General features: G+C 42.5%; 2 protein-coding genes across 5 annotated transcripts; one reads left to right on the top strand and one right to left on the bottom strand.

Annotated features, from left to right (window-relative positions):
* Positions 1 to 244: 244 nt before the first annotated feature.
* chrm5a (cholinergic receptor, muscarinic 5a) lies at positions 245 to 11705 on the top strand. Its single transcript, XM_034575349.1, has 2 exons — positions 245 to 964; positions 9332 to 11705. The coding sequence occupies exon 2, from the start codon at positions 9400 to 9402 to the stop codon at positions 10978 to 10980; it is 1581 nt and encodes a 526-aa protein (XP_034431240.1). The 5' UTR covers positions 245 to 964; positions 9332 to 9399; the 3' UTR covers positions 10981 to 11705.
* A 1-nt stretch (position 11706) lies between these two features.
* On the bottom strand, positions 11707 to 14548 carry zgc:194887 (uncharacterized protein LOC571819 homolog). 4 transcript variants are annotated; one of them, XM_034575363.1, is made up of 3 exons: positions 14127 to 14548; positions 13836 to 13997; positions 11707 to 13085 (listed from the first exon to the last, which is right to left on the bottom strand). In XM_034575363.1, the coding sequence occupies exons 2-3, from the start codon at positions 13984 to 13986 to the stop codon at positions 12391 to 12393; spliced, it is 846 nt and encodes a 281-aa protein (XP_034431254.1). In that variant the 5' UTR covers positions 13987 to 13997; positions 14127 to 14548; the 3' UTR covers positions 11707 to 12390. The 4 variants fall into 4 exon arrangements, with proteins under 4 accessions (XP_034431254.1, XP_034431253.1, XP_034431255.1 ...); XM_034575362.1 differs by having other exon boundaries at positions 13836 to 13992; XM_034575364.1 differs by having other exon boundaries at positions 13836 to 13987.
* Positions 14549 to 14610: the final 62 nt, after the last annotated feature.

The following is a 14610-nucleotide window of genomic DNA, read 5'->3' as shown; positions in this document are numbered from 1 at the left end:
CACCCAGAGAGCAGAGCGAGGGCTGATATCAAGGGTCACGCTCTCTTGTTCTCGCTCCTCTGTAAAGAGGCGGACAAATGACATGCAAACAGAGGTAATTAATGCTTCGTGTGACACTGGTGTGCAGCCACACAAAGACAGGGCTTTGGTTTGACTTATTGGCTTGAACACCACCCCCCCCCCCCCCCCCCCCCCCCCCACGTTTCCCAAACGAACCCCCTTGAAGCCACAGGGCCACCTCCTTCTCTGCCTCACCTCCCTCTGTCCCCCCTCCCTCACTCTCTCCGGTCTAAGCTGCATGCTCACTGTCCCGAAACATGATGAACCATTCAGCCCTGTGGGAATTTCTCCTCCCTTCTAGCGAGCGTCAGCTACATCTGTGTCTGTCAGCCAGAGTGGATGCAGCAGCAGCAGCAGCGGCAGCAGCAGCGGCAGCAGCAGCGTGGCAGCAGCAGTGACTCGTCTCAGGCAGCCTCGCTGTGACATTCTGCTTCAACTTGACTCAGAGCAGCTCATTCAGCTCAGCCCAGGAAAAGTTCCTTCCTTTGCTGTTTCTTTGGCTCCTGAATCAGATTCCTACAAAGTCATTTATGACAGAGGAAGGATGCTCTGCAGTTTGAGGATACCCCTCTCATGTGGACTCACAGGGGCTGTTTTCGGACGGATGATGGGAACATGATGCTGTGCTCTGCGCCTCTTGAGCAGGGATGGCCGAAGCCTTCTGGTGTCCACCCCCCTCCTCCTCCTTCTCATCTGTCTCTGAGCTCACACTTTTCCTCCGAATCCCCCTGGCATGCGAGGTCAAGTCAGCAGGCTCCCTGAACCACCTCAATCCTGCCTCCGACTGTGCTGTGATCCTGCTCCTCTGTGCCACACTTGACCCGAAGGCTTCCCAGGCAAAACAAAGGGATTAACCATGAACTTCGCTCCGACCAGGGGACACAGCTCTGATGAAAAGTCAACTGTAAGTATATGTATTTATATTTTTTCCTCTACATCAATGACTTGTAACCCAGTCTGCAGAGAAAAAGGACTGATTGAATATTCACTTTTTCATTGATGCGCACAGGCGCGACCTGGATTTAAGGGGAAATAGCGTCATGCGTGCACAAGTGCATGTCTGAGAGGTCTGAGCATGTATTTTTAATGTAGCCTTTTACCCTAATGAAAGCAACAGAGGGCGTGCTCCCGGAAAGGTGTGTGTGTGCCTCCGTTCTTCTGGAAGACTTCATACATAGAAAAGTGCGATATTTTTATTGGATGTGTGTTTATTTGCTCATACATGAGGTACATTTTTAAGCCTATTAGATATTTATGAATAACAGGGGGGAAAAAATGTGTTTCCATAGTGAATACCTTTTTATAGCGCAATCCTATTTCTCCCACGCCCTGTCGCGTCTTTACTCCAGCTCCCTCTAGACTTGTCTTTAATAGTATATACAAATTTCAACTCCATGGTTGAAAAATGTGGATTTTTAAAAGGAATATATATATTTTATTCCAATACCAATACAAATGACATTTTTCTTGAAAATCTCAGGTCTCTCACCTCCGCTCCCCTCTTCTCTTTGATTAAGGGGCAAATGACAAAACAGGGGAGGGTTAGGCGGCGAAGCATGATTTTAACAAGTCCCCCCAGTCCCCACAGATTCTGTGAGGTGTCACAATAGATATAGAAAACTGGTGCTCTTCACAAAACAGCTATGGTTTGGTAGTTTTCGGACAAATCGTGACTGATGTGTAGACAGGTTTTGTTCTTTTTTCCTTTCTGCAGCTTTTGTAGTTTAAATAGTATTTTGAGGTTGGAGTTGTCCAGCAAGCATCAGACCTGGACTCATTTTGCTCTTGTTTTCAAAAAGCTAATTCCAAGCATTGATCTGAGCTTGAGAGGAAGATGCACAGATCTGTTCTGTTGTCCTGGTGCTTTTGTGTGTTTGCTGCGTGTGTGAACAGCACAGAGAAAAAAAAACACCTTTGCTTTTTCAGACAAATGTAACATCACCCCGAGGAAATGTGATGTGTTAATGAGTTGGGAACAAATGACATATGATCCCGGATTCAAACTCTTCACACTACATTGTGTTACTGGCGGATCATGATCTAAATGATGGGGCGTTAATGAAATGTACTCACTCATTAAACAGAACTCCTCAAGGCTTTAAGTGTTTTCATTCCCGTTCCCTTCAGAAGCAGCCAAAACCACTTTGGTGTCCACAAGCGAATCATAATATTCATAATGATCATTATCTCTCATCAGAGCAGCAATGACACTGGTTTATAATTCCACAGAAGAATTTCTATTAAATGTAATCAACGACAGAGAGAAGTGTGCGTTAGAAAATATGCATTCAACAGATGTCTCCCCCCCCCACCTGATCTTTTTATATATGGTGTAAAGGCTGTGTTCTATCTTTGGTCACACACAGATTAATATTGCAGATTGCATGTTTTGGAGCAGCCGTTAATGTGAACATGTATAATCCTCCTCCGATGCCTTATCCACAGAATGACTCAAGGTCTTCTTAGGGTCCTTCATCCAGGACACCACATATGTACAAGAATCTCAAGCATGGGTCAGTGGGCTGACAACAACACGCCCCAACCATTGTGCCAAAGAGCTCGGGGCTGATTTGCACATCATACATAGTCACCACCACGCAGACACACACAGCGTCCTTCACCTCCTTGGCTTTGACTCTGCGCTCTTTTGCTCCCTGCTTCTTTTGTCTTATGTTGGTCTCTCTCATCTTCTTTCCCTTTTATTTCACAAATGCCACACAGAGACACACACAGAGACACACACACACACACACACACACACACACACACACACACACACACACACACACACACACACACACACACACACACACACACACACAATGTTTGCTTTCTTGTGTTCTGGTGTGCAGAGCAGTTGTGCTGCAACCACATAGGAGGGTGTAGAAAAAGGTTACATATGTCTGGGAGGCCTGGTGGGGGCCAGCGTATACGGAGCCACAGCACCGGAGCAGTGATGGCCAGGTGCCAGAAGGACCTGCAGGAACTGCCACCGTTCAACACGTCCACCTCTGCAATCAGTCAGGACGCTGAGGACAGATTTGTGCTACCTTGTCCGTCTGTTAATCACTGGATCGATGGCCATCACTTATACGTATTTCAGAAAGCAGTTTGATAATCTTCGGGATGTACCATGATAAGGAAGACGTGGGTTTCTTAGCAAGAGTGAGATTTCTGTGCACCACTATTTGTCACTGATTCACTGCAATGCCCTCTGGGTACTTTACTTAGCATATATATATTTATTTTAAAAAAACAAGTCGCAAACACATGTGGTAAAATTGTTCCGCATGCAGAGCCTTTCTATTTCAACCCCTTCCGCCCTTTTTATCCCCATGACCAGCGTCACAAAGCTCTTCGAGACCATGAGTCACATCTGATACCAAACTGAATCTATGAAAACTTTAAAAAAAACAGGCCAGAACAAACCATATTCACTATTTATAGTGTCTACCCCACCCTCAGAGCTCTGAGTGTACCATTAAAATGCTTCCTGCTTCGATTTAGAAGCTATTAGCAGGCTTGACTTGTTCTGCCTCTTGAGGTCAAGAGGCAAAACAAGTCTATTGTTTGTGTGTGTGTGTGTGTGTGTGTGTGTGTGTGTGTGTGTGTGTGTGTGTGTGTGTGTGTGTGTGTGTGTGTGTGTGTGTGTGTGTGTGTGTGTGTGTGTGTGTGCGTGTGTGTGTGTGTGAGTAGGCTTAGTAAGACAAACGTCATCGATGAGTCAGGATTCGTTGTTTCTCAAACGCTGTACCTCTCGTCATTAATAACTTCTTTTTATGGAGCAGCCATCCACTTTTTGTTCTGAGGAAGAAAAAAATCGAAACTACTACTACACTGCCTTTAGATGGCCGACACCCAACACTGTAAAAAAAAAAAGGCTAACATCAGTGTTGATATGTACTTTAGTTTGGCCCACGTCCCATCTGCTTACATGGAGGAGTTGGGATTTATGCTGTATACCACAGAAGGCCAGCAGGGCGACGATTGGGACGCTTTAGATTAACTTTTGGGGAACTATATGTCTTCCATCTTTGTATACACTATGGTTAACACTTGCTAATTAGCAATAAACTCACTTTGTTGAATGGTTGAAATGCTGAAATGTTGCTGTGTGTTACTTCCCCGATATTGAGGAAAACATCCAAAGAGCCCATGGCCATTTCATTGTGTTTGTGAGGCTCTACTAAAAGGGATAGTTCACCCAAAAAGGAAAATTCACTCATCATCTACTCACCACTATTCACTCATCATCTACTCACCACTATGCCGATGGAGGGGTGGGTGAAGTGCTTGAGAAACTCCAAAAAACCTTTGGAGTTTCAGGGGTAAACAGTGTTGCAGCCAGATCCAATACAATTGAAGTTACTGGTGGCTCCTTCTTTAAACGTAGAAAACAACAGAAAAAACCCCCAGAAAATGCCTCCATACTGCTCCTGTGGTGTCATCCAAGAGTCCTGGAGCCCTGAGATTCAATTTGACTGTTAAAGTTTGTAAAAAGCACAAGAAGAATGAAATGTCGTGACACCCCTACCTTCCTCTCCACATGATGTAAATATCAAGGACAGTGATGCTCTGGGGTGAAGTCACCTTCTAACCATGTTCACCATCGTTTAGTTTATTAATACTTTAACATTTACTAATTAAAAGAATGACAAAATACAGCTGAGGCTTGTGGGAATCGCCGAAGGCTAAAATGCTTGTAAGAATTTCCCTCCCCTCTGTGTGCAAAAGGAAAACCTCATTATCAGGGCATCGTGCCTCATTACCAGGGTTTCTGCTGAGGTAAAACGGTCCATACCACAAAACCGCTGAGAATCTGTGGACAGATTAATGGCACCACCTCTTACAAACAGTGTAATGATGTGGGGAGTTGAGCGATGTAATATGAAATGTCCTTCTACAACAAGACATGGTACGATCCAAGTCCTGCAGGAGGACCCCCGCAGTGACTGGAATTTTATTTGTGTTGGCCTCGGGCTGCTGCTGGCACTGCTGCTAACCTGGCACTGTCAACTCAATGGCAAGAATAACAAAGTTATAGCTCAAGCATTGTTTTTTATTGATTGTGTCCAAAATGTTAACGTGGGTATAAACTATGATACATCTTAGAAAGTAGTAAAGAGAGATTTCCATTTACTAGATCTTAGAAAAGGGTGAATTCGGGTAATCTGGGACATGTTTAGCAAGATGTTTTCTAACCACACCAGAAGAAAGAATGGAGATAACATACAAGGACACAGCTATTTGGGTTCTAATCTGGGACACTTTGTAATCTGGGACACTAGTATTAGGCTTTAAAAAAAAAAGCCTAAATCACTTTTCTTAAAGCATACCAAGCTCAATATTACCAATTTCATTAACTCATATTTACATATAAAAAATGCTCATTGTCTTGAATGGGAAAGGGGACTGAAAGACATCACCACAGCTTTTAGCTTTAATGCTCCGAGTCCCTGGAACTCTCTACCTGTTGAAATCTTTTAAACGCAAGCTTAAAACCTTTGTCTTTAGCCCAGCTTTTAATATAGTATGGTTTATAGACAATATTGTATTCCATTTATGTTTTAAAGTCAATTAAATTTCTATTTTACCACCACTTTAGTATTTACCCATTTTGTTGACTTTTATTTGTTCTATTTCTTGTGCTTTTTAGATTAGTTTTTATAGCCGTTAAAATCTATTTGATGGCATCTCATTGTCAGCATTTTTATTTGCTTTGTCTGATTTCTTACTCATCAGTCAGTTGTGATGCACTTTGATCTGCACTAACACTAAGCTGTGTGAGAGGTGACCAACTTTGATTTAAAATGTGATTGATTTATTGATTGATTGCTTGATTGCTTGATTGCTTGAATGCTTGGTTGCTTGACTGCTTGATTGATTGATTGATTGATTGATTGCTTGATTGATTGCTTGATTGCTTGATTGATTGATCACCCTATTAGAGAGCCGGAGGTACATTTAGTAAGTTCTCTGTTTGGTATCTCAACCTCAGAGAGAAGATTTAGCCAACTTTCTCGGGTTCAGTTCTCCAAAGTTGATAGTGGTGATCTGATTAAGTTGTAAGAAACTCGAGTCCTGGTGTATGGACAATGCGAGTGGTCTGGACTGGTCATTCAAGTGTGGTGCTAATACATGAATTCACTCCTTTCCTTGCTTCTCTGTGGCCGTGTTTTGACGGATCATACTGGCTAAAGTTGTGAAAGTTTAAGCAATCTGTTTTCCCGAATACGTGCCAGAGTATCTACACCCTTTGCCTGCTTTGGCTGATGGCCTGGAGGTTCAATTCAATTTATGCACATTGAGGATTTTCTCTGCAGAGGTGATGTACCCTCGAGTTCACCGTCGCTTCACACTGAGAGCCACACAGCATCTGGGCCTCTCTAATCGTACATTTATGCTCTCTGGGTGTGGGAGTCATTTCCAATAGGTAGTAACGATTGTGGAGAATCTGAATTTTACAGCTTGGAAGGTCATGCACTGGATACAGATGCTCGTCGTGGTGCTGAAACTTCCTCATTTTAGGCAGAGCAAGTGGCACAGCTGAAAATATGAATGTCACGGTGCCCAGTTGGCAGGGGTATTTCCTGAGGGAGAGGAGTGTCCTCTCTGGAAAGCTGGAACGAGCGGGTGAGAATTTATTAACCCAACTGACAGTGTGGAAAATTATGACACACCAAAGCTTCATGCTCATGTAACTGGATGGGTACAAGTCTGTGTTTTCCCCGGGCGTAACCATTGGCATACGTAAGTGTCTTCAAACTGAGGGGATTTAATGCTGCTTCAATACATATCTACTGAAAAACCTGCGAGGCAAGCACAAGACCAAATGACACAGTCATGCATTTGTAGGTCATGAAAGGAGAAGGCAACACGCCGTAGAATTTTCCTGTGGTCTTATTTTGAAAACACAGGTCCAAGTTGGCATGAATAGCCCCTCATCCACTATTAATTGTTGTGTCCAGCACCCAGGGATGAAATGTGCATGCACACCACTGCTCTAAGCCGCAGAGTGGAGGGACCATCTGAGCTGTGAGCTTTTGTACCTGGAGGGTGTTTACTGCCCTCTACTGGTGTAAGAGGATACTAGAGAATGGATGTGGCTTTGTTATTACAACAACAGCAGTGATACATTTTTCCATCATGCAGTACTAGGTCAGTTATGGACAACTTTTCAACTCCCCCTAGTGTTTCCAAGTGGTATAACTATTGGTGCAACTGTCTTAGTGCTATAATGAGACTGAGTAAAACCAGTAGCTTTAATAAATAGACTTGACCCAGGTGCTGTACTCGTGGCCTATAGTAGAAAGAGAATTACACTCAGTAGAGCTACGCCTCCTCCAAGGCCAAACACTTCTACGCATCTTTGTCTAGCTCTTAGCTCTGGCTCGATAAATCAAGAAATAATAATTTAGCAAATTCATAAATCTGAAAACATGTCTGATTTTATACTAATGTGTGTTATTTTGTAGTTGGCTGTGGAAATGTAAAGAAATGTATTCAAGAGAGAAATTACTGCACAGACAATTCTCTGCTGGCCAGTAATGGTCTCTGTGATTGATTCCATAAGGGAGAACAGTATATTGCAGGACTAAGGTATTTCTGAAACTCTACACACAGCGGATGTTTTCTTGTTTACTACAGTGCAATCCCTCTCAGAAATGAGTTACACACTGAAATAGCAAATTTGATGCTTGGCTGATAAATTAGCCGGCGGTGAGTTTGAAACGCAGGCAGAGATTTTGATGTTTCAGCAACTTCAGAGCTGCGGCACAGATTTTGTTTGTCATAAACTTTTAACACATTTCATGACTGAGTGAACGAGAGTGCATCAGATTGATTTTCTAGTCTCGGTGCCTTCTAGCTGTAATTTCTCGTAGTGTTTTGGAAATTATGTTGACACATTTGGCTGGTAGAAAGAAATCATAGCAGTTTCTCAGTATTATTTGATAGTCTTTATTATTTATACTTTATATCAATCAATCAATCAAATTTGATTTGTATAGCCCATATTCCCAAATCCCAATTTGTCTCATAGGGCTTTAACAGGGTGTGACATCCTCTGCCCTTAACCCTGAACAAGAGTAAGGAAAAACTACTAAAAAACCCTTTTAACAGGGTGAAAAGAAAGTAGAAACCTCAGAGAGAGCCACATGTGACGGATCCCTCTCCCAGGACGGACAGAAGTGCAATAGATGTCAAGTATATATATATATATCTGTGATCAAGAGATAGAATAGCTCACATAAGTAACCTTGTATTTTTGGGTTTGGAAATTGACTGTAACCATACGGGTTTAGACGTATTTAAGAAAATGGTCTTGGATACTTACTTAATTTTTGAACCTGTGCTTAAACCACTTTTATATTGTCTTTCTTATATTTGTTTTGTCTTGTTCTGTTTTTTTATTTATTCCAGTGTATTTTGTAAAGCAATTTGTAACCTTTTTTAGATAAGCGCTATAAAAATAAAATGTTATTATATTACCATTATTATTATTAATTTATTCTTCAAACAATAAATTTGTCTTCTATTGTCCTGAAAACTTGCAGATGAACTGGAAATTGTTTATAGGTTGTGAGTGTGAATGGACTTGTTTTGTTTCTTGCAATCATTTTTACTAAATCCCTCAATGTGTGTTGTACAGAAAATAGATTTAAAAAAAAATTGAAGTGACACTTTCTGCAAACAAAGCAGATACTTTATTAAAATTATATTTATTATGATATTTTTGATTGGATGATTGATTTAGTCTAGGATCTGATTTCAGACATGTGAACTCTCACAGCAGCAATGCAAACAGACTTTTAAGGCCATTAACAATCCCCATTATCCTTTGTTGGGTAGATTTCCCTCAAACTAGAACTAGTTGTCGTATTTTGTTATTCAGGACGTCACCGATAAATTTCTCTCTTAATGAACAGAGTTTCAGCTCTATTAATAAATCAGCACAGATTTAGTGGAAGGAACAAAATTATGTGTTGACCTGGATTTTTAAAATGTGCCACAGATGTTTGAGTCAGTCTCCATGTGGGAAAACTCACATGATCTACGTCTGTCTTCATGCTGTCTGTGAACTGCATGAAGACAGTATATTAATGATTCTTTCATTAGATACAGTTCACAAAACATGTTAAGCTTTTATTTTCACCTCATTTAATGTGAAGACAAATGTGACGATACTCAACATGCTGAAAGGAGGCCATCTAGTGGCAATGACAAAGACTTTTTTTTTTTTATTGTGACCTTTTCTTTCTTTTCTTTCCAGAAGATCTTCATGACGATGAGAAATCAAGAAAAACTTGTCAGGGTCGGACGCCAATAAAACTCAAGACCATGGAAGGAGAAAATTTACTGAATTCCACTGCGAACAGCAGTACGACTGATATCCACCTGGTGTCACACAGTCTGTGGGAGGTGATAACCATTGCAACTGTATCGGCCATAGTCAGCCTCATTACCATTGTGGGGAATGTTCTGGTCATGATCTCCTTTAAAGTCAACAGCCAGCTAAAGACTGTGAACAATTACTACCTGCTGAGTCTGGCAGCTGCAGACCTCATCATAGGTGTTTTCTCCATGAACCTGTATACCTCTTATATACTGATGGGCTACTGGGCCTTAGGAAACCTCGCCTGTGATCTGTGGTTGGCTTTGGACTATGTAGCCAGCAATGCATCGGTCATGAACTTGTTGGTGATCAGTTTTGACAGATATTTCTCCATCACCAGGCCTCTGACCTACAGGGCCAAACGGACGCCCAGGCGAGCTGGGATTATGATCGGTTTAGCCTGGCTGGTGTCGCTCATTCTGTGGGCTCCACCGATACTATGCTGGCAGTACTTTATAGGGAAACGGACCGTCCCTGAGAGGCAATGCCAGATCCAGTTTTTCTCTGAGCCTGTGATAACCTTCGGGACGGCGATCGCAGCCTTTTATATCCCCGTGTCAGTCATGACAATCCTCTACTGTCGAATCTACAAGGAGACAGAAAAGAGGACCAAAGATCTGGCTGAGCTTCAGGGGATTAACTATGCCACAGACTCTGGGGTCGCTCAGCCTCCAAAGACCATTATCAAATCCTGCTTCAGTTATAAACTAAGATCGGCTTCGCAAGACAGGAACCAAGCATCCTGGTCGTCTTCCAGCAGGAGCAACGCTGCCAAATCAGCAGCCACCACCAATGACGAGTGGTCCAAAGCAGGTCAACTAACCACCTTTAACAGCTACGCGTCCTCAGAGGACGAGGACAGGCCTGTGTCTCCGGGAGGCTTCCAGGCCTCGTTCAGGAACCAGGCTTGTGAGACCAGCAAGAGTGTGGTGGGCAGCGAGAGTGAGCAGCTCAGCAGCTACGACGAGGACAGCTACTTCCAGACACCACCGAAAAGCAACTCTCAGAAGAGCGGCAAGTGCGTGTCATACAAGTTCAAACCTATGGCCAAAGAAGCTCAAGCGGAGCACCAGGTCAAGAACGGAGACACCAAGATGGCATCGTCAACATTTTCCTCAGCCGAGTCCATGAGCATCCCATCGACGTCCTCGACGACCAAGCCCATCGACGCCACTCTGAAGAACCAGATCACCAAGAGGAAGAGGATGGTGTTGATCAAGGAGAGGAAGGCAGCGCAGACTCTCAGCGCCATCTTGCTGGCATTCATTCTGACATGGACGCCGTATAACATCATGGTGCTGATTTCCACCTTCTGCTCAGACTGTATCCCCCTCTCCCTCTGGCATCTTGGCTACTGGCTGTGCTACGTTAACAGCACCGTCAACCCCATGTGCTACGCCCTGTGTAACAAGAATTTTCAGAAAACCTTTCGCATGCTCTTACTCTGCCAGTGGAAGAAGAAAAGGATCGAGGAGAAACTTTACTGGTACGGACAGAACCCTGTGGTCAACTCCAAACTGACATGAACTATTGTTTGTTTGTATTTTTAAATGGCATGTGACGAAGGCTGTAGATCTAGTGTTTCTACTGATAATCTTGGCTATATAAACTTGAATTCTACATAGAAAAATATAAATATTAAACTAAGACGCTGGTCAAATTTGTAGAGTTGCCCTAAACTCAATAGTACAAGTTAATTACTGCTCAAACTATGAAAATGAAAGACCCCAAAATTGTCCGAATACACTAAAACTATTAATAATAATTTAATCAGATTCAAATATATTGAAAACATCAGTATTCCCCCCTTAAATTGGCGCATATACACAAAATGCCAACGATTTACACACAGATTATTTCATATTATACTGTATTTGTATTCCAGATGCACTGTTGGATACATGAGACCCTAATAAAATTGGTCTAACCTAATAACTGATGCTTTACAATGGTTTAAAACTGTTAAAATTACCAATTTCCCCTCCGAGATGAACGTAACATGAAAAAAAAAACCGCAGATCTGTTTTAATATTGTAGCTAATGTGCTTGTATTGAGGATGAACATTTCAGAGTTGCTACTTTATTTTAAAGGGCTAACATGTGTCGTATTGATGTCGGAATCCGCTTGCAAAGTTAAGATTTTAACTTGATGATAACTGAAGCCTTTTCACACGTGCCGTCATCATTTGTAAGATGTTCTGCAAAGATTTCAGCGTAATTATTTCATAAATGAAAAATAACACCAACCCTTCAAAATAAAAGACCATTTTTACTCAAACAACATGACAAACATGCTAAACAATATCACATGTTTACATAGAGAACGGTCTGGAGGGTTTGAGAGCACACATAGTTAAATATAATCTGTTTATTACTCTTCATCCTCAGGATTTGTTTTTGTATTTTCCTTTGAGTATTGAAATACAGTATTTGTTTTTTTCTGAATTACTGTAACTAAATCAAGTTGTCTTCATATCTTTATTGTATTTCTGGCAAACTTGTAATGTACTGTGGCAAAAAATGCTCTTTGTTTGTGAAATGTTCCTTTCTGTAGACAGTGAGAGGAAGACGATGCAAAAGATGTTTGATAAGCTAAATGTCATGAAACCCTTTTTTCGTTGTGATGAAACAGAAATCTGCACTTGCAATTTGGGGAATGAAAGACATGCTTTGCTTCATGTACTGACTTGCTGGAAACATAGCTAGAGTTGAAACAGTGATGCATTTTTATACTGTGTTCCAAGCTTGTGATTCTTTTTGTTTTTTTCAGTATTTTGTGATTATGTCCATGGATTTCTGAATAAAATGTGGTGAATTCAACGTCCAGCATGAGAGAAAATGATTGATGTTACCCATCGCAGAAAGAAAACCTTGAAAAAACATAAAGCTGAACACTTAGTCCTTAATATTTATCACTTAGCTCTTAATCAGACAGCTTATAGCTCGTCCCTGATGCAGTCTTTGCTGTGAATCACTTTTACCGTGTCTGAGGGTCTCACCATCATCCATGCATATTTGCACAATCGCTCCTTGTTGCAGTCCTTTTGCCAGTAGATAACATTCCTGCGGTTTAGATTGGCTCCGGCGCAGGCATCGTACCACCAGCCTCCACCGGGAACCCCCTGAAACTCCAGCTTGGCACAGTTTTGGAAGTAGTTGTCATTGTCTCTGTCTTTCGTGGTGAATTTCTGGTTGTCGTGCAGGTAGTTCTCTGTGTCCAGGGTCAAAGCGTCTACAGACGTGCCCTGGAACAACCCCAGCCTCAACCTGTACGCCGACGCTTCGTCCTCAACTAGTAAGGGGTCGTACTCCCCCAGCTTGGTGACGGCGTCCGGGCCTACTAGTTTTACTCCTAGTTTATAACGTCCAGGGCCGCGCGTGAGCTGATGAAGGTGTTCATTCCCAAGCCAGTGATCCCCAGACAGCCCCCCGAAGCCGTGCTTGTACTCGGCCCAGGTACGGTCAAAATTCACGCTGCTGTTGACGGTGATGTGCTGCACGACAGTCCACCCTCCCTCCTGCATGGCACAGTAGGCCACAATGGGGGAGTCGCCTGGTTGGATCAGGTAAACACCATCTGTGGCCTGGCCTGAAGAGATCATCAGCATTTCATGACAGTCTCTGGGCAGCGCTGATGGGCAAATACACACAACAGTCATGACTGTGAATTAGCACAGGGTGATTACACACATATTCCTCAGCCGCAACAATCCGTGAACATTTTTGAAAAGATGCCGGGGTGAGTTAGAAAGTTTTAGAAAGTGTGTAAAAGGTTTACTCATATTAGATACCCATGATGTCAGTGATGTTGACCGTCCCTAAAAAGCTAGGTGGCGCTAGACTTGGAGGACACATTTAGCTTTTCCACCAGTTGCCCATTTACTCATTCAAGAATTATTCAGATTTACATTTCCCTAAAATCTCAGCTTATTCCTTTAAAATCACAACGTCAAAAGCTACACTGTGGTAAACGGATAAGCACAGGGAGGATATAGACGTTATATTGAATGTAACGACAACACTGCTTCTCAATGGCTTCCGGGCAAGTCCTTGATCAATTGCTAAACTACTACAACTGTCTATCTCCCTGAGGTACACAAATCACCTCCCGGGACACAGTGAGTCACTGAGTGATTTGTATCTACAGTGGAATTTGACCCACGCCCACAGGAGAATACACAGATAATCGGAAATAAAGTTATTGCAGCATTTCAAAAGCCTAACATGGGAGTTTCATAGCAAATAAATACTCTATTATCAGCTAGAGTTTGGAAAATTCACCTTCAAATTCATTGCATTTCATTTCATAACAAAAACAACTAGATAGACAGCAGAGAAGACAAGTCAAACTGAAAGCGACAGGCTACACGAACAAATGTACCTCTCATTTCACGGTTCCGCACCATGTTCTGCTCCTCCGGGGGAAGCAGATGCAGGTTCTCAGCTTTGAGATGCTCCGTGTCAGTTCCAGCGACACAAAGCAGAAACATCAGGGCCACGGCAGCTGGCACCCAATATCTCCAACACCTCATCCTGCACTTTCCTCCATCAAACCACGAGATGTTAGTTATTGATACAGGGCTTCTAATTGAATTCAGTGAAAACACAACAAAACTGTGCTCAAGAAAATATACATTTACGGCCTCTGACAGTTTAAAGTCTATATGCTTACCTTCAGTAAAGCGCCTTGTGTGAGGTGACAGAAATATGTTGTCACTGAATCTTCACACACAGTATTAGCCTCCTCTGACGGAATGACAAAGCACCAGAATGCAAACAAGGCCGGCGACCGCTGAGTTCAGATTCAGAGTTCAGTGAATGGCAGGTCTCTTCACACACAGCCTCCTCCTGCCCAGCCACAGCTGGACTTCAGCCTCGGGTTCACATCACAATGACAGACACCAATTCTCCACTTATCTGTGTCAAGTGAGATAAAGCTGTGTAGAAAACAAACCCATATCTCTGCCTCATTTAAATCACTTCAGTGAGGCTGAAGTCCAGGTGAGACTGAACTGAAGGGATTAACTGAAGTCTGATGCTGTGTTAAAACTTGAGGTAAAGAACAGTGAGTTAAAGTACAATGTCTCCTGTTGCAGAAAGGTTGTGCATTGTTTTTATTTATTAACAGAAACATATTTGTACATTTTCTTCCAACA

The sequence above is a fragment of the Hippoglossus hippoglossus genome, chromosome 22, assembly GCF_009819705.1.
Source record: "Hippoglossus hippoglossus isolate fHipHip1 chromosome 22, fHipHip1.pri, whole genome shotgun sequence".
Lineage (NCBI taxonomy): Eukaryota > Metazoa > Chordata > Actinopteri > Pleuronectiformes > Pleuronectidae > Hippoglossus > Hippoglossus hippoglossus.
This window is presented reverse-complemented; position numbering and strand designations above follow the sequence as displayed.